Source organism: Monodelphis domestica, chromosome 5 (assembly GCF_027887165.1).
Source record: "Monodelphis domestica isolate mMonDom1 chromosome 5, mMonDom1.pri, whole genome shotgun sequence".
In the NCBI taxonomy this organism is placed as follows: Eukaryota; Metazoa; Chordata; class Mammalia; order Didelphimorphia; family Didelphidae; genus Monodelphis; species Monodelphis domestica.
In genome coordinates, this window is record NC_077231.1 from 35285773 (window position 1) to 35301991 (window position 16219).

At 36.4% G+C, this 16219-nt stretch overlaps 1 protein-coding gene across 11 annotated transcripts in view; it reads right to left on the reverse strand.

Annotated features, from left to right (window-relative positions):
* LARP4 (La ribonucleoprotein 4) overlaps window positions 1–16219 on the reverse strand; it is an 80530-nt gene that overhangs the window by 23067 nt on the left and 41244 nt on the right. For all 11 annotated transcript variants that reach the window (XM_056798250.1, XM_056798256.1, XM_056798255.1 and 8 more), the window contains exons 4-8: window positions 14183–14258; window positions 12713–12849; window positions 12041–12144; window positions 3096–3206; window positions 2474–2527 (exon numbers count right to left, since the gene is read on the reverse strand). In XM_056798250.1, the coding sequence (XP_056654228.1) occupies window positions 2474–2527; window positions 3096–3206; window positions 12041–12144; window positions 12713–12849; window positions 14183–14258 (482 nt within the window). The remainder of the gene's footprint in view (window positions 1–2473; window positions 2528–3095; window positions 3207–12040; window positions 12145–12712; window positions 12850–14182; window positions 14259–16219) is intronic.

Here is a 16219-nt window from a genome sequence, read left to right on the forward strand (position 1 = left end):
CACTTTAAAAAAGATCAAACGGTTTATGTCTATCAAGAGCAGGTGTATTCTAGTGGAGGAATGCTTTATATTTAGGCTATATCTCTGAAGTAAATATTCCTTTGTAAATGATAATCTTACTGTTAAGGAGGACTAACTGGTTGCATTTAGATCACCCAAATTGAGGAAACATAACCAGTTGAGGCTGTAAGTCCATTTGATAAGACTAGATAGTCCTAATTTCCTGGCCTTAGCAGTGGGCCCAGAAAAATCACTGTTACATATAGATCTCTCCCCTAAGATCTTGCCATCTTGAAGAGGGAAGGCTACAATAGGAACTATCTGGTACAGATGTGGAAACTAAGGCCCAGGAAGTCAATGTTACTTTTACTTGCTCAATGTCACTCAGCTAATGAAGCAGGGTTAAACTGGAACTTAAAAGACTACTGATTTGTATTCCAGTGATGTTTCTGCTATGAAAAAACATTTTTGAGACACTGAGGTAGTTTAATGGATAAAAAGCAAGACCTAGAGATAGGAGGTCCTGGATTCAAATCTGGAATGACTAGTTGTGTGACCATGGGCAAGTCACAAAACCATAACTGCCTAGTTCTGTGGTAGCAAACCTATGGCACATGTGCCAGAGGGTACACTCATGAGCCCGCTCTGAGGGAATGCGTACTGTTCACCCGAGTTCATTACTAATAAACTCAGAGGAATGCAGGGTGGAGCTCCTCCCCTCCCTGTCTCTTGAGGGAATTTTTTCGTATTACCCACCCCTCTAAAAGATTCACCATCACTGCCCTAGTCTATATCACTTTTTAAAACCAATACTTAACATTGATTCTAAAACAGAAGATATGGGTTTAAAAAAGAAAAAAACAAAAACAAAAACATTTTTACCAGATTATTTATATCCACAAAATATAACTATGGGTATTTGCTATTACCTCTTTTGGTCTTTAGTTTTTTAAAAACCCTTACCTTCTGTCTTGGAGTCAATACTGTGTATTGGCTCCAAGCAGAAGAGTGGTAAGGGCTAGGCAATGGGGGTCAAGTGACTTGTCCAGGGTCACACAGCTGGGAAGTATCTGAGGCCAGATTTGAACGTAGGATCTCCCATCTCTAGGCCTGGCTCTCAATCCACTGAGCTACCCAGCTGCCCCCTTTAGTTTTTTAATTTGCAAAATGCATCATTGATAAACAAAAACTTCCAAGATTACTTAGAACTTGAAGGTGGCTTTGATCTTCCTTGCCACTCTTTTGATGTTTTGTTTCTACTCTAAATTGTAGAATTTTGGTTAATCTAGATGCTTCTGAAAAAATTCTTTTTTCTTGGAAACCTAGTACCTCATTTAAAACCAGTTCATTAAGTCATTCACCAATTGACAAATGGTCAAAGGATATGAATAAGTAATTTTCAAAGCTATCAATAATTATGAAAAAATGTTCTAAATCCTTCTTGATTAGAGAAATGCATATTAGAACTTGGACAGAACAGGAAAATGATAAATGTTGGAAGGGATGTGGCAAAATTGGGACACTAATACATTGCTGGTGGAGCTGTGAATTGATTCAACCATTTTGAAAGGCAATTTGAAAATATGCCCAACAGTCTATAAAACAATGTATATCTTTTGATCCAGTAACACCACTACAAGGTCTGTATCCTGGAGAGTTTAAAAAGAGGGTGGGGTGGGGGGGCACGCAGGGGAAGAGAGGACCTATTTGTACAAAAATATTTATAGTTGTTCTTTTTTTTTTTTTGTGGCAAAGAACTGAAAATTAAAGGAATGTCCATTCATTGGGAAATGGCTGAACAAATTGTGGTATATGATAGTGATAGAATAGTACTGTGCTATATAAGGAATGATAAGCAGGATGATTTCAGAAAGAGCTGGAAAAACCTACTTGACTGACTGACTGACTGACATGAACTGATGCAGGGTAAAATAAGCAGAACCAGGAAAACACAGTAACAGCAACACCGTGGAATGATCAACTGTCATAGACTTAGCTATTATTGACAATACAACGATCCGGGACAATTCTGAGGGATTTAAGACAAAGAATGCTGTTCATCTCCAGAGAAAGAACTGTTGGGAGAAAGAATGCAAATGAAAGCATAGGATTTTATACTTTTTAATGTGAGTTTATGTTCTGGGGTTTTGGTTTTAAGACTACTCATAAAAATGAACAATATGGAAGTGTTTTGCATGAAAATACATGTATAACACAGATGCAAAAAAAATTACATGTAATTAAAAAACAAACAACAGGACATTTCTTTGATTTGTTGGGTGTGTATAATGGTTTAAATGGCATAGGATGCTGCCATAAGAAATTATCAGCAAACTCACACCACTAATTTTGCACTAATTAATGCAATTTAGTTATATATTGAACTATAGTTTGAATGCTAACTGGGTTTTTCTAAGGAAATAACAATAATGTCTTAAAGTGATAATTCTCTACTTAATAAAATATTTCTTACCATGATTGGCTTGCCCTGAAAAGTTTTAACTTCTTCCCTCAAATATCTAAAAGCCTGCAAGAAAGCATATTATAAAAATTCTTCAGCATTACATTGAAAGGAAATCAATAAAAATTGCATAGGTTACTAGCCAACATTTCCAAAAGAAAACAAATGGCAAATGATGCCATGCCACCCTCCTTAACCCTGACAGCAATCATTAGTTAAAAAAAAAATGAGTAAGGTAAAAAGTGAAACATGAAACATTTATTCTCTAACTTAGATGAAAACAAATACTTATGCAGATCACCATGTCATGCAGACTAACTATATAAACTGACTACTGAGGAGAGATATTAAAAAATCATGGTTTCAAACCTTGCAAGAATACTAAAAAGAATAAGACTATCTACCATTTATAACCCCATACCCAAAATAAATGCTGAACTATGAGGACCAGGCATCCCAACCAATCTCTAGTTTTAATTTTAACGAAAGCTATTGTGTATATTCAAAAAACTTTCAATTGAGTTTTCGGGGAAAAAATTAAGAAAACAGAAATGAAAAGTCTCCTAAGGAGTCAGAACATAAAGGTGAAAGCATAGATGGTCATTTGAAGCAATACTAAAAACAATTTCCTTACCTGCTGTGCATCTGTATCGGACTGGAATGTAACGTACCAGCTGCTATTATGCGCAAACTCACAGCTTATCACTTTGGGACAGTTTTCATTTTTGAAGAGTGCCTTAACTTCCTTAAATATAAGTGGAAAACTCAATTATCTCTAAAGGACACACAGAAATTCAACCAAATACGATGATTCAGATTATAAACTAAAAACCCAATACCAATTGCCAAATATAATTCCATATGTAGGGTTAGAGAAAGTTTGGTGAAGAGCTTCCTTCAAATAATCATAGCAGATATTTACAGTTCTTTAATGGTTATAACCAGTGATGTACTGGTAATTAGCTCTCCAAGGGGGGGGGGGAAGGGGGAATTCAATCTGTCACATTTTAAAATTTATTCTGAATTGTTAACCCTTTCAACATTTAAATCTAGATAATCAGGAAACAATAAATCAAGCCATGATTTGTAGTTTGCTCATTCTTGAGACATAAACAGTTTGCAGTCCCTACTCTGAAAGAACTTAACATTCTGAAAAGAGAGGACAAAATACATTCTCATTTAATAACAATGGATTTAGAGTCAGGGGACCCAGGTTCAACTCCCACTTCTGTTACTTACTGTGTTACTTTGGGTAAATCACTTTAACATTTCTGAGCTCCAGTATCCTCATCTGTAAAATGAGAGAGCTAGAAGAGATCCCAGTGGTATTACCCCCATTTGAGTCTCAGAAATGACTTGCTTATGCTAATGGTGAGAGTCAAATAAAGGTCTTGCCTATCTTCATTCCTACTATAAACCCATAATAAAAACAAAAAACCCTTCAATTATCTATATAAACATGTAATATCCTTGGAAAGAGAAACTACCAGAATAAGGGCAGGGGTGGTACTTTTGAACCAACTTAAGCTACATGATAGAACCTGTTCATCAAGAACCAAACACAGCCAAGTGAGCTTTTTAGCTACCAAATGTAAAACTAAATCCTTTGATCCTTTTTATAGCTTTCAAAACCCTAGATAAAATTGTAATCACAAACACTATTCACTTGACATAAAGTTCCACATACCTCCTCTTTTCCTCTTAGGATTCCACATGGATCCTTCTTTGGTTCTGAGGCCTTTATGGCTGGAATAACTTTGGTGCCTGTGGCCCTGGAAGCTGTAAGCTACTTCAGTGCCTGGAGTGGAAGACCCCTGACATAGGGATGAACCTGCACTGCAGCCCCTGCCATGCTTGCTACCAGCCAGTTGGGGAGTTGAAATTGTATAATGCAAATTTATATAAGCTAAGAATTTGTATTTATCATCTAAAAACCTACTCCCATGCCAATTAAATTGGATAGTAGCAATCTGTGAAGTGATAAAGGCGTTTAAAAATGTGAATTTTTTCAGCAACTAATGGGCAAGTTCTAGTATTTAAAAACAAAGATTCATGGCCATGGTTCTTAATTTATCTAGGAAGGACAATGAATGATAATCAACCTCTAAACTGATACATTATGGATGTATATAAAAAAAGAATTTTCAAGTCAGGCTTTTGAGAACAAAACAAGCAACTACATTATAAGAAATCAACCCAAATTTAGAAATGAGCACCTCCTATATTAGGGGTTCCCAAACTATAGCCAGCGGGCCACATGTGGTCCTCTCAGGCCATTTATCTGGTCTCTACCTCACTTCTGGAAGGGATACTTCTTTCATTGGTGGTCAGTGAGAGGAGCACAGTATGTGGCGGCGTTGCATCACTCCCGAATAGCACTACTTCCAGTGACACAATCCTTTGTGTGGTGCCTTGTTCTGAAAGTAACTGAATGAGAACGAGGCACCATGCAAAGGATTATGTGTCAGCATGGTGAGCGGTGATCTGGGGGAGGAGATTCCACACTGTGCATACTGCTGCCTAGATTAGTGGTGGCGGTGACGGGCCTGTGCAAGGTGTGACAGACCCATCATAGCCAGCACTGCAGCCTCCGCTATCCCAGACACCAGGACCAGCACTGACTTCAGTACTATATACAGGCATCGGATAGCCGTGATCTGGCCTGTGACATCAGCAGTGGGCCCCTATTGTGAGAAGCCCACCACTGCCACTAGGTGTTTTATAAGACACCCCCCCCCGTTTTTTTTTGGTCAAATTAATATAAGACAGTGTCTTATTTTCGGGGAAACATGGTAGTACAATGGTCCACATACTCCCCCAGATATGTTGTGCATCTGGGGGAGTATGGGGGTCATTGTACTATGTGGTGGAAGTGAGGCATGTGTTTTTTGTATTATGGTCTATAATTACAGACTGCAGGAGGACATACACTAGTGTCAACTGGAAAGGTGGTGGAGGAACCAGATCTGTAATTGTGCCGGTTCTTGCACTGCACCAGTGTGAGCCTGAGGTAAAAGTGGAATTCTACCAATATGGCCACTGGTGAGGCTGAAATAATGTGGACTGGGAAGGCTACATTGATGGACACAGATCTGACTGCATTGATGGGCAGTGCAGTCTGTATGCCTCTGTGTGGGCAAAATTATTGTTGGCATATTGTTTGTATAGGGCTGTGTGTGTATATATGTATATAGGTATTTTACTAATAACAACTTGGAATCCCTAGGAAACAATGACATCAAGAAAGAGAAAAATTGACTCGGAGTGTAGGATATTCAAAGAACAGTGAACTTATGACTACTTTTTCATGCAGTACAAGGAAAGACCTGTGTGTTTGATATGCCAGAATATAGTGTCTGTGTTCATAGAATACAATTTGCATCAACACTGTCAAACTCAACATAAGATAAATATGATTGTTTGGTCGAAGATGTGAGAAAAGATTTTAAAACTGAAAAATACACTGACAACTCAGCAAAATACTTTTGTGAAGCAGAAGCAGCTAAATATTTCATCACTACGAGCAAGTTTTCAAGTTGACAAGCTAATAGTGTGCACTGGCAGACCATTCGTAGAGGGAGAATTTGTTAAAGAGTGCCTTCTTTCTGTTGCCAAAGAGATGTGTCCAGAAAAGGCAGACGTATTTAGTACAGCTAGTCTTTCAGGATCTACAATTACACGAAGGATTGAAGAAATGGGAGACAACTTGCATCAGCACTGGCGAAATTCCATAAGAAAACTTTCCTATTTTTTCTAGACACTTGACGAGAGCAATGTTTGTGATTCTGCACAACTTCTAATTTTTATTCGTGGGCTGAATGACAATTTTAAGTCACAGAAGAGTTTGCTGCACTGCAAAGCATCAAAGGAACAACCACAGGAGAGGATATCTATGAAGAGGTTTCCCAAACTGTGAAGGATTTGGAACTGGACTGGGATAAACTAGTCAGTATGATGACTGATGGTGCTCCTAGCATGGTGGGGTCGAAGAAAGGAGTAATTGCTTGCATTAACCAAGAGATGGACAAATGTAACCATTCTCATCCAATAGCCATACACTGCCTCATCCACCGTCAAACACTGCTATGTAGTAAATCACCGAAGTTATGAAAATTGTGGTAGCTTGTGTTAACTTCATTAGAGCTAATGCACTAAACTACAGACAATTTCAGGAATTTCTGTCTGAGCTAAATGTTGCCTATGAAGATGTTCTGTACCACACAGAAGTCCATTGGCTGAGTCAAAGGAAAAGTTTTGAGACAGTTCTATGACTTACTTCTACAGATTACAGCTTTTATGCTTTCAAAAAACAAAGAAGTAGCAGAGCTCAATGATGCAGATGGAAATGGCACCTCGCCTTTCTGACAGATGTAACAGAGCTATTCAACAGTTTCAATGTGCAACTTAAAGGAAAAGGGAAGCTCATCTGTGATATGCAATCACATGTTTTCACATCTGAAGTAAAATCAAGCCTCCTTATCAAACAAATGAAGTGTGAATCTTAAAAATTCTCAGACCCTACTTCATAAGGTTTGGTTAAGACCATTCCCCATTTAAACAATAAAGGGACTTAGTTCAGGAATGTGAGAACTCTACTCCACCCATATGTTAAGCATACTGTAGGGGAAGATAAAGTTGTAAACTCCCTGCTGAACAAGGAAAAGTACTTAACCCATACTTATAATAAGGTAAAAAACCCTTAAGCTGGGCCTATTTTTAGATCTAATACAAAAGGGTGCTAAGTACCTATAAAGGTCAGGCAACTTGTAAATTTACAAGGAGCAAAGAGGTGAGAACTTACTCTGAGATTTTAGTCTATTCAGGTGTGAACTTAATCAAAAGTTTAGTCTACTCAGGTGTGAATTAAGAATGGTCAGTCCTTTGGAAAACGTCTACTGTGATTGGTAGATGTGAGAACTTAGGGGAGGTGACATAGGAGAAAATCCCTTTAAAAGGAGGTCAAAAAGAGGTCTCTGGAGATTCAGCTGGGAAAAGCTGAATTGGAGGCAGCTGGCCAAAGCTGCCTTGAAAGGCTTAATGCCTGAACTTGATTGAGCTAGCTGAAGCTGAACTGGTGTCTCTCTGAACACTAGAATCTTGCTTGGGACAAATCTTGTGGTGAGTTGATAAAAGACTGACTGATCTCTCTCTCTTAGGGTTTTCAGCCTAGGCTGGCCTATCCCTTTTTTCATTATTTCCTTTTTCTCTCTCTCCCCCTTTCATTAATTCCTCATTTGTATTAATTAAAATCTCTATAAAACCCAGCTGACTTGGGTATATTTAATATTTGGGAATTTTTCCCTGGTGACCACTTTATATTTGATTTAAAACAAGACACTGTCTTGAAACCATATTTTCTGCGGTCACAATTTAAGCCACTCTTTTAAATGTCACAGTTTATGGCTTCCACTATTTTAACTATTACAGAAGGAGGAAAATTTCTGCCATCTCCCCTTAACTCAAAATCTGTTAGCGGAAAAACCCTTGATTGCATTCCCAAAGAAACGTGTGGATTCACTGGAAAAGTTGCAAAAGGAGTTCCAATTCAGATTTAAAGAGCTTCATCTCCATGAAAAGGACATACAGCTTTTCCGTAACCCATTTTCTATTGACATTGAAGATGTGGATACAATTTACCAAATGGAACTGGCTGAATTGCAGAATTGTGACTCTGAAAGATGCATTCAAGTCAAGCAGCTTGCCTAATTTCTATGCATCTCTCCCTTCTAAAATATATCCTAATCTCAGGAACCATGCACTCAAAATGGCAACTATCGTTGGCAGCACTTATGTCTGTGAACAGACTTTTCCCAGAATGAAACATCTGAAATCTCTAACCAGATCTAGACTAACTGATGCACACCTGCATCACTTGTTATGGCTAGCAGTGACAAATATGGAACTGGATATTGACCATCTCACTAGTCATAAGCAGGCCCACAGTTCTCATTGAAATACTGGTCAGTTTGTTGATTTAAATTTATTTGTTCTTTATTTTAAATATTGTATTTGTTCCCATTTTTTTTAAACTTTAACTCAAGGGGCAGGGCAGAATCTACTCAAAAACTTTAGAGCTCTTATGGAGGATACAAAAAACATTTTGAATATCATTATTAGGAGACTTTCTCTAATAGCTAATCAGTGACTGCATTCAATAGATGCTTATTAAATACTGGTTGAAGGAATAGTGGGTTAATTCTTACTAGATGAAAAATCAACCATATCGCAGTCAAGTGATCTCAAAGATTATCTAGCCTAACCTCAACATTTTTACAAGGAAGGAAAACAAGAGACCCAAAGAAGTATAACATCCTGATTATAAATCCAGGGCTATACCCCAGGCAAGGAAAATGTTTATAACAGATAGAGCACATTAAAATGAGAATATGAAAACATTAAACTCATAATTAAAAATGAAATTATTTAAATTTATGTAACTTCAGGTATAGAAAGTTTACATAAAATTATATTCCAAAACTGCTGTAAGGAAAGACTAGAAGTTTTTAAGAACTAATGAATCTTCCTAATTAATGAAAGCTTAGAAATTAGAATAAGCCACTTTAGTTAAATTGTTATATAGAATTTAGATAAGAACAACTGATAAAGCTCTTCAAATGTCCCAGAATTCTAGTATGTTAGGAAAATCTCACTATAGACTAGTGTAAGGTGTTAATAATAGTTTTAGTTTTCCTCTCCATCAAGTCATTCTTCCTTACATCCTACTTCCTTTCCTTCCTGGGTGGTGGTGGTGGTGGTGAGGGGAGAGGATAGACAGTTACTATACTTGGCCTCTTCTGCTAAGCAGCCCCTATAGCAGTTGAGTTAGATACAAATGGATTCCATGCACAAAGATTCAATTTATGAATACGTTTTAAAAAGCAAACGTGGGGGAAGCTGTGTAGTCAGTGGATTGTGTGAAAGAATTGGGAAAGCACGCAAAAGGAAGAAGCAGTGGCTAAGTGGTGACCTGTCAATCAAATGAAGATGCCATTTGGAATGTTACCGGCCGGGAAACAGTTGAAGGCAAAAACTTTCGGCTGGTTGTGATATATCAGGGAAGGAGGAGCTGATTTATCACTTGGATTTGGATAAACTCTTTGGCTTACTCTGTTATGAAAGTGACTGAATTGCCAGATCTATCAATCATTTCTCTCAATCCCAATATCCTGCAACTGGAGGCCAACCTGTAGTCTAGGGAAATCCTTAACTCTCTTACCTCCATTCTCCATCTTTTCCTATCTTCCCCAAATAAACCCTTACTTAAGATAAAGAAGAGAAAAGTATTTTCATTTGAGATACCACAAACTCACCCTGAGTGATTAAGTAGGAGGGAAGCTGAAGAGGGAGGCTGGGAGAGAGGGAGGAAACAGGAGGAAAGGAGGTATAGTGGGAGGAGGGAAAACAGAGAAAGAGATATCTACCTGATCTGTTAGCTATCAATTACCCATCAAATATACCCCCCTCATGATCTATTATAATTGAGAGCCAGGCCTAGAGATGGGGGGTGGGGGAAAGAAGAGAGTCCTAGGTTCAAATCTGGCCTTAGACACTTCCCAGCTGTGTGATCCTGGGCAAGTCACTTAACCCCCATTGGAGGCCTTACCACTCTTCTGCCTTGGAACCAATACACAGTATTGATTCCAAGACAGAAGGGTTTAAAAAAAAGGAAAAAAGAAAAAAAGAAAATTAAACATGGAAAATATTGACCTTGGTTGAGAGGGCACAAAATCAAAAGATGACTATAAGGAAAACACTAGATTAATAAAGACAATGTTGGCTTAAACAGTGGTAACTAATCAACACTGTCAATTAAAAGGATCAATTTAGAAGACTTTAAAAATTGTACAAAATTAGTATTTATTTCACAACTAGTTCATATGGTTGAGCAACTCAAGACATCTGGTTTTAAATGATTTCTTTTTCAATTTAATGTAAACACACAAAAACCTATCTATTTCTTTGGCATTTTACCTATGCTATTCATTTATTTTTAAAAAACCCTTACCTTCAGACTTAGAATCAATACTCTGTATTGGTTCTAAGGCAGAAGAGTGGTAAGGGTTAGGCAATGGGGTTAAGTGACTTGCCCAGGGTCACAGAGCTAGGGAGTGTGAGCCAAATTTCAAACCAGCCCTCTGTCCGGCCCTGTCTCTAGGCCTGACTCTCTATTCACTAAGCCACCTAGCTCTCTCCCATTTTATCTGTTATTAACAGTTACTTTCCTAAATTAAAATTAATTTATGTAGTAGGAATAGTTGGCACTGGTTGTTTAGCCCACATAGCACTGCTATTCAATGAACTGTAAGTGGTTCTCTTGTTGTCTCTAAGACAGAAAGTAAATGCCTCAGTTTGCCTAATAATAGTTGAATTTTACAACTTGTCCCACTTCTCTTTTCTCCACTTATTTGAAAGACTGATGCAATGATCAATGATGATTCTGGAGCTCTGATAATTCATGCTACTTACTCAGGATAAAAGATGAGACATTTTCTGAAAATGGCCATGGTGAGAATTTCAGAGATTCTCACAGTGAGGGGACATATGGATGATAATTCAGCAAAGAGAGGTTAGCTAGGCAGGATGAGAAAGTCAGAAGCAGTTTCTTGAAAACTTAGCATACACAAGGGGAGTGTGGTCAACAACCCTCTCAAGTGCAACAGAGAGGTCAATATGAAAGAAAATTGAAAAAAAAAGGCTCAGACTTTAAAATTAAGAAATTGCCGCTACTTTGAAGGGAGTAGTTTCAGACTATCAAAAATTAAGGAATGAAAGCTTAGTAAAGGCAAATAGGTGTTGATAGCTTTTCCTTAGGAATCTGGAGCGATAAAGGGAAAAAAGAAACCAGAGTGTGAAGGGGAAAGTAAATTTTTTTTTTTTAAAGGAAAGGGGAGAAGTCTTGAGTATATTTAATGGGAGAAAAAAAAATAAGTAGATAAAAAGAGAATCAAGATTAGAAAGAGAAATGATAGAGGGGACAATATACTAAAAGGGAGGATCAGATCAAAGGCATATATATATATAACATAGGATGGTTTTGGTAGGAAAAAAGGTTACCTCCCTGTCAAAGTTTGGTGTAAAGGAAGAAAAAGTATAGAATAATGTCAACGGAATTTAAATAAGAGTTCATCATAAAAGGCATCAATAGTTCAGTAAATTAAGTGGTAAGAGACTAAGCTAAGAGTGGGAACATGAGGAGTTGCGGGAAAGTTTGAAGGAAGAGGTTTGGAATATCATATGCAGAAAGTGATAGAGGGAATCAATAAGAGAGGAATGAAAAGACTGTTCTTTGTAAGCAACTCTGAAGATATAGTTGAGATTAGAAAACAAAAATTCATACTTGACCTAGACAACATAGCCGTGTGGCTTCCCATGACAATTCTGCTGCTACCATTTTTTAAAAAAATGCAAAATATGGCTAGTATTTCAGAATTTGATGGAGAAATATTTATATATTCACGGTAATTGACTTGTTTATGTTTATTTTGTTTTTGTAGGTATTAAAAAACCAAATCAACAACAACAACAACAAAAATACCCCAAAACTTTTTTCAATAATTCTCTTAAGCCTCCATCATTTACCTCTATTGGTGTAGTTTCAGGGATTTCTCGAAGGATGATGATACATCGTTTATGATTTGGTCTCACTTTTTCTCCCTTCTCATCAACTTGAACCATAGGTGAGGCTAAAAACGTATTAAAAAGAGTTAAAAAGCTGTCAGTGAAAATAAGGGATATATAACAACACTCCATTAATCAGAAATCAAAATAATTATCTGTAGAAGCAAAGTTTAAAGTGAACATAAATTATGATGCTATGGGTACTATTCATGAAAAAAGTCATACATTTAAGTGGCCACTTAATGATACAAGTCGGAGATTTTCATATATTATAACGAAAAAGCATTAGACTCTCCTTTTCATAATCAGTAAAATGTTAGTAACAAATAGAATGTCATTTTTATAAAAAATCTGTATTACCCACTTTGAACTAAAATAGATATCCCAAGAAAATTTAACTCCATTTGACAATATTAAAAATTATGTCCAAAATACTTATTGAGCAAAAGAAATATATTAGAGGTTTATGTGGTATGGTCAGCACAATTAAATGTAACTGGTAAATTAAAATAAAACTATGTGTGTGCGCATGCAATATGCTTGAACACTATCCATCTTTCAGTAACTGGGACAATTGTGGAACCGAAAATTTCATTCTTGAAGTCATTCAATTTAATAGAATCAGTAACATACATCTTAGTACTTCAAGAATAAGATCCAGGTCTGTGGTCAGTTTTTTAATTTCTTCCATGTTGGCAACTGTCCAAATTGGGATAAACTGGTCACTGTCCATCTGAGACATCAAGTAGAGATCCTTAGATAGATTCTCTCTGAAAGAATTAAAGAAATGTGAGGTCATGGCTACACTTATTAGAAAACCCATTTTTCTTAAATAGAAAATACTACTACTTGTAAAATATACAAACTTATGAAAAATACTGAATTACAGAATGAAGAGACTTTTGGAAAACACTAACCTCTTACATATTAACCAATAAAGCCAATTTGGGATTCCAAAATGGTTTTCTTAAAATAAAAATTATATTAAGGTGAAAAACATATTGCTACAGTGAAGAGAGGATTGATTTGTATCTAAAAGTGCTGGAGTCCCAGCATTTCTGTGATTTTTTTTGTTGGTACTAATAACTCTATTTTAAAAACAAACCAATACCTTCTATCTTAGAATCAATACTAAATATTAGTTCCAAGACAGAAGAGTGATATGGACTTGGCAGTTGGGATTACTAAATGGCTGGCTCATTTTCATAGAAATAAGATCTGAGGCCATATTTGAACCCCAGAGCTCCCAATTCCAGGCTGGGCTCTCTATGCCCTGAGCAATCTCTAATAACTATTTCCTTAAAAATTATTTTTAAAAAACAAAACAACCCCCGGATAACTTTTGTTTTGTCATCACATTCATTTCTGAATTTATTTTGTGCCCTCTTCCAACAAACTATCTTATTTTATTTGTAATTATTAAATTATTACATATTCCCTGGCTTACCTTCCAATCATTGAAACAAAAAAACAAAATCCACGTACCAACATGTATAATCAAGCAAAACCATTTTCTCTCTTCAGCTAATTATAAAAATGACTCATTCTGCAAATATAGTCTATCAGCTACTTGTCCTCTGGATTCATGGACAATAACCATTATCTTAGAATCTGTCTTTCAAAATTGCCATTTTCCTCTCAATTAAAAAAAATATTATTTTCATTCTGCATCAGTGAATACAAGTTTCTTCAGAGTTTTCTAAAATTCTTTTAAAATTTCTTACAACAGTATTCCATTATAATCATATACTATGTATGTTTAACTCTTTTAATTGATGATAAGGCCCTTTGTTATCTCAAAAAAGAGCTACTATACATATTTTTAGACTTTTCCCTTTATTATTTCAAAAAGAGCTGCTTTTGCTTCAATAATTATTTTACAGAACATGCAATTCAAATTCTACAAATTGTTGAATTTATAGCTCATTTAACTTTAAACTTTGGTATAAATATGATTAATCTTTTTCTATTAGTATGATATTCTTGACTCTCAGAATATGCCAATAAATTCATTTCTAAAAGAAATCTTTTTTTCTCCTCTAGTTTCTATTTTATTTACAATGACATCAATTTTCTTAAAAATGAAAAAGACAATCATGTTACCTTGAAAAACAGAATTCTAACTGTTTCTTTAGACATTCCTTTAAATCTTCAACAGAAACTGTACAACTGCCTTCACCTGTTTAGGAGTAAAGAATTAAAAAATTACTTTATTGAAAAATATGGAAATGCTTTACATGATAATACATAAATAATCCAGATCAAATTGCTTACCAGATCTGGGTAGGGGGGAGGAGACAATTTGGATCATATAATTTCAGAAAACTTTAGGTGTAAAAGTGTTATTACATGTAATTGGTAAAATATCTTTATAAAAATTATTTCTTCATTAATTAATTTTGAAACATTTATCAAGGGTTTACTACATTCTAAGTGCTGGAGAGATAAAAGGCTCCTGACATTGAACGGGGGAGACAGTACAGAAGCAGTAGTCACAGAGGGGTATTTTTAATACAGGAAGTATGATAAATGGACCCACCAGAGAAGTGACTCATATATATATATACACACACCTTTTCCAGTGGTAAAAGAAATATTGATGATTATGATTTTGTGAGAATGCTCTAAGCAGGGGAGACAGGAAGAAAACACCAATAGACTTATGGTAGAATTCTCACCAATGAAGAATCATTCACCAAAGAATCAAAGCATTTAATTAAGAAATCCCTAATGATATCAGAAGGACATAAATGTTTATTCATCAACAAGCATTTATAATGGGCTAAGCCCTAGGGATGGGGTGGGGGAAAGGAGATCATATAAAAAGTGCTTTGCCTTATCTTTTCTTCATCCCCTTCTGGAAGATTGTCTGTAGCATGTGAGATTTGACGCTTGAAGAAAGCCAAGAAGAGGAAGGGGGGAAGAACTGAATATGAAGGATTTGAAAAGTGAAAAACGAGTTTTATATTTGATTACAGAGTAAGGGGAAATATTAGACTTTGATATATGGGGAATGACATGGTCTAACTCTGTGTTGGCAAAGCTATGGCATAGGTACTGAAACGGCACAGGGTGGGCTGCTCTATTCCCTCTCTTCAGTTCCTGAGGACATTTTTTTACATGCCCTACCCAATGTTCAGCCAGGCATGCAATGTGAACACTTTCTCCCTTCGTTGTATGGGGTAAAGTGAAGGGCTCACAGGAAGCTTGAAGTTGCACTTTGGGCAGATGGTCTTGAAAAGGTTTGCCAACACTGTTCTAACCTAAATGTTATAAAAGTTACCCTGGCAGGTTAGTGAGTAGAAGATGAGTTGGAGTCTTGAGGCAATATCTACCAGCAGTCCATAAATGGCAAAGAAAATTTATATCAGAGCAGAAGCTAGATGCCTGGAGAAATGTTCAAGTTGGAAGCAAGGCTACAGACCAAAACATGGGCTCAGAGTGATTAAATAATTTGTCCAAGTTAACATAGAAAATGATTCATTTAGTCTAACCTTGTGTTGGCAAAGGTGCGGCATGCGTGCCCTGGTGTGCCGTGTGTGTGTGTGTGTGTGTGTGTGTGTGTGTGTGTGTGTGTGTGTGTGTGTGTGTGTGTGTTCCATTCCTCCTCTCCACTGAGCCCAAGGAAAATTTTACATGCTCCACAATCCAATGCAGGCACTTTCTCTGTTCCCTATCTGGGGTAATGTGAGGGGCTTGCAGGCAGCTTGAAGGTACAGTTTGGGCATGTGAGCTCTAAAAGGTTTGCCAGTGCTGGCCTAGCCCTTGGTTGTAAAAATTCTTTTTGCTTTGAAAAAAATCATAAAATTTTAGTATTTGTTTTCATTTTAATTGATTGTACATTAACTTCATGATACCTCTAATCTTGTGATACTGGGTAAAGAAGGAATTACTCATTTTATAACTGGCCAAAGCTTTATTTGGAGTAATATGCCCATTAAAAAAAACTAATCCTTTTCATAATATCGCTAAGAAAAAAGATGTGACATTAATTTTCTCAAAAGAAATGGTCAAGAGAATCCACAGAAGAGAATCAATACAACAGATTTGTGATGCTAAATCCTCTGTCTGAGACAAAGGTTCTACAGAGTGTAAAGGATGAGGAAGTAGAGACTAGGTCAACAAAGACAATCATAAAAA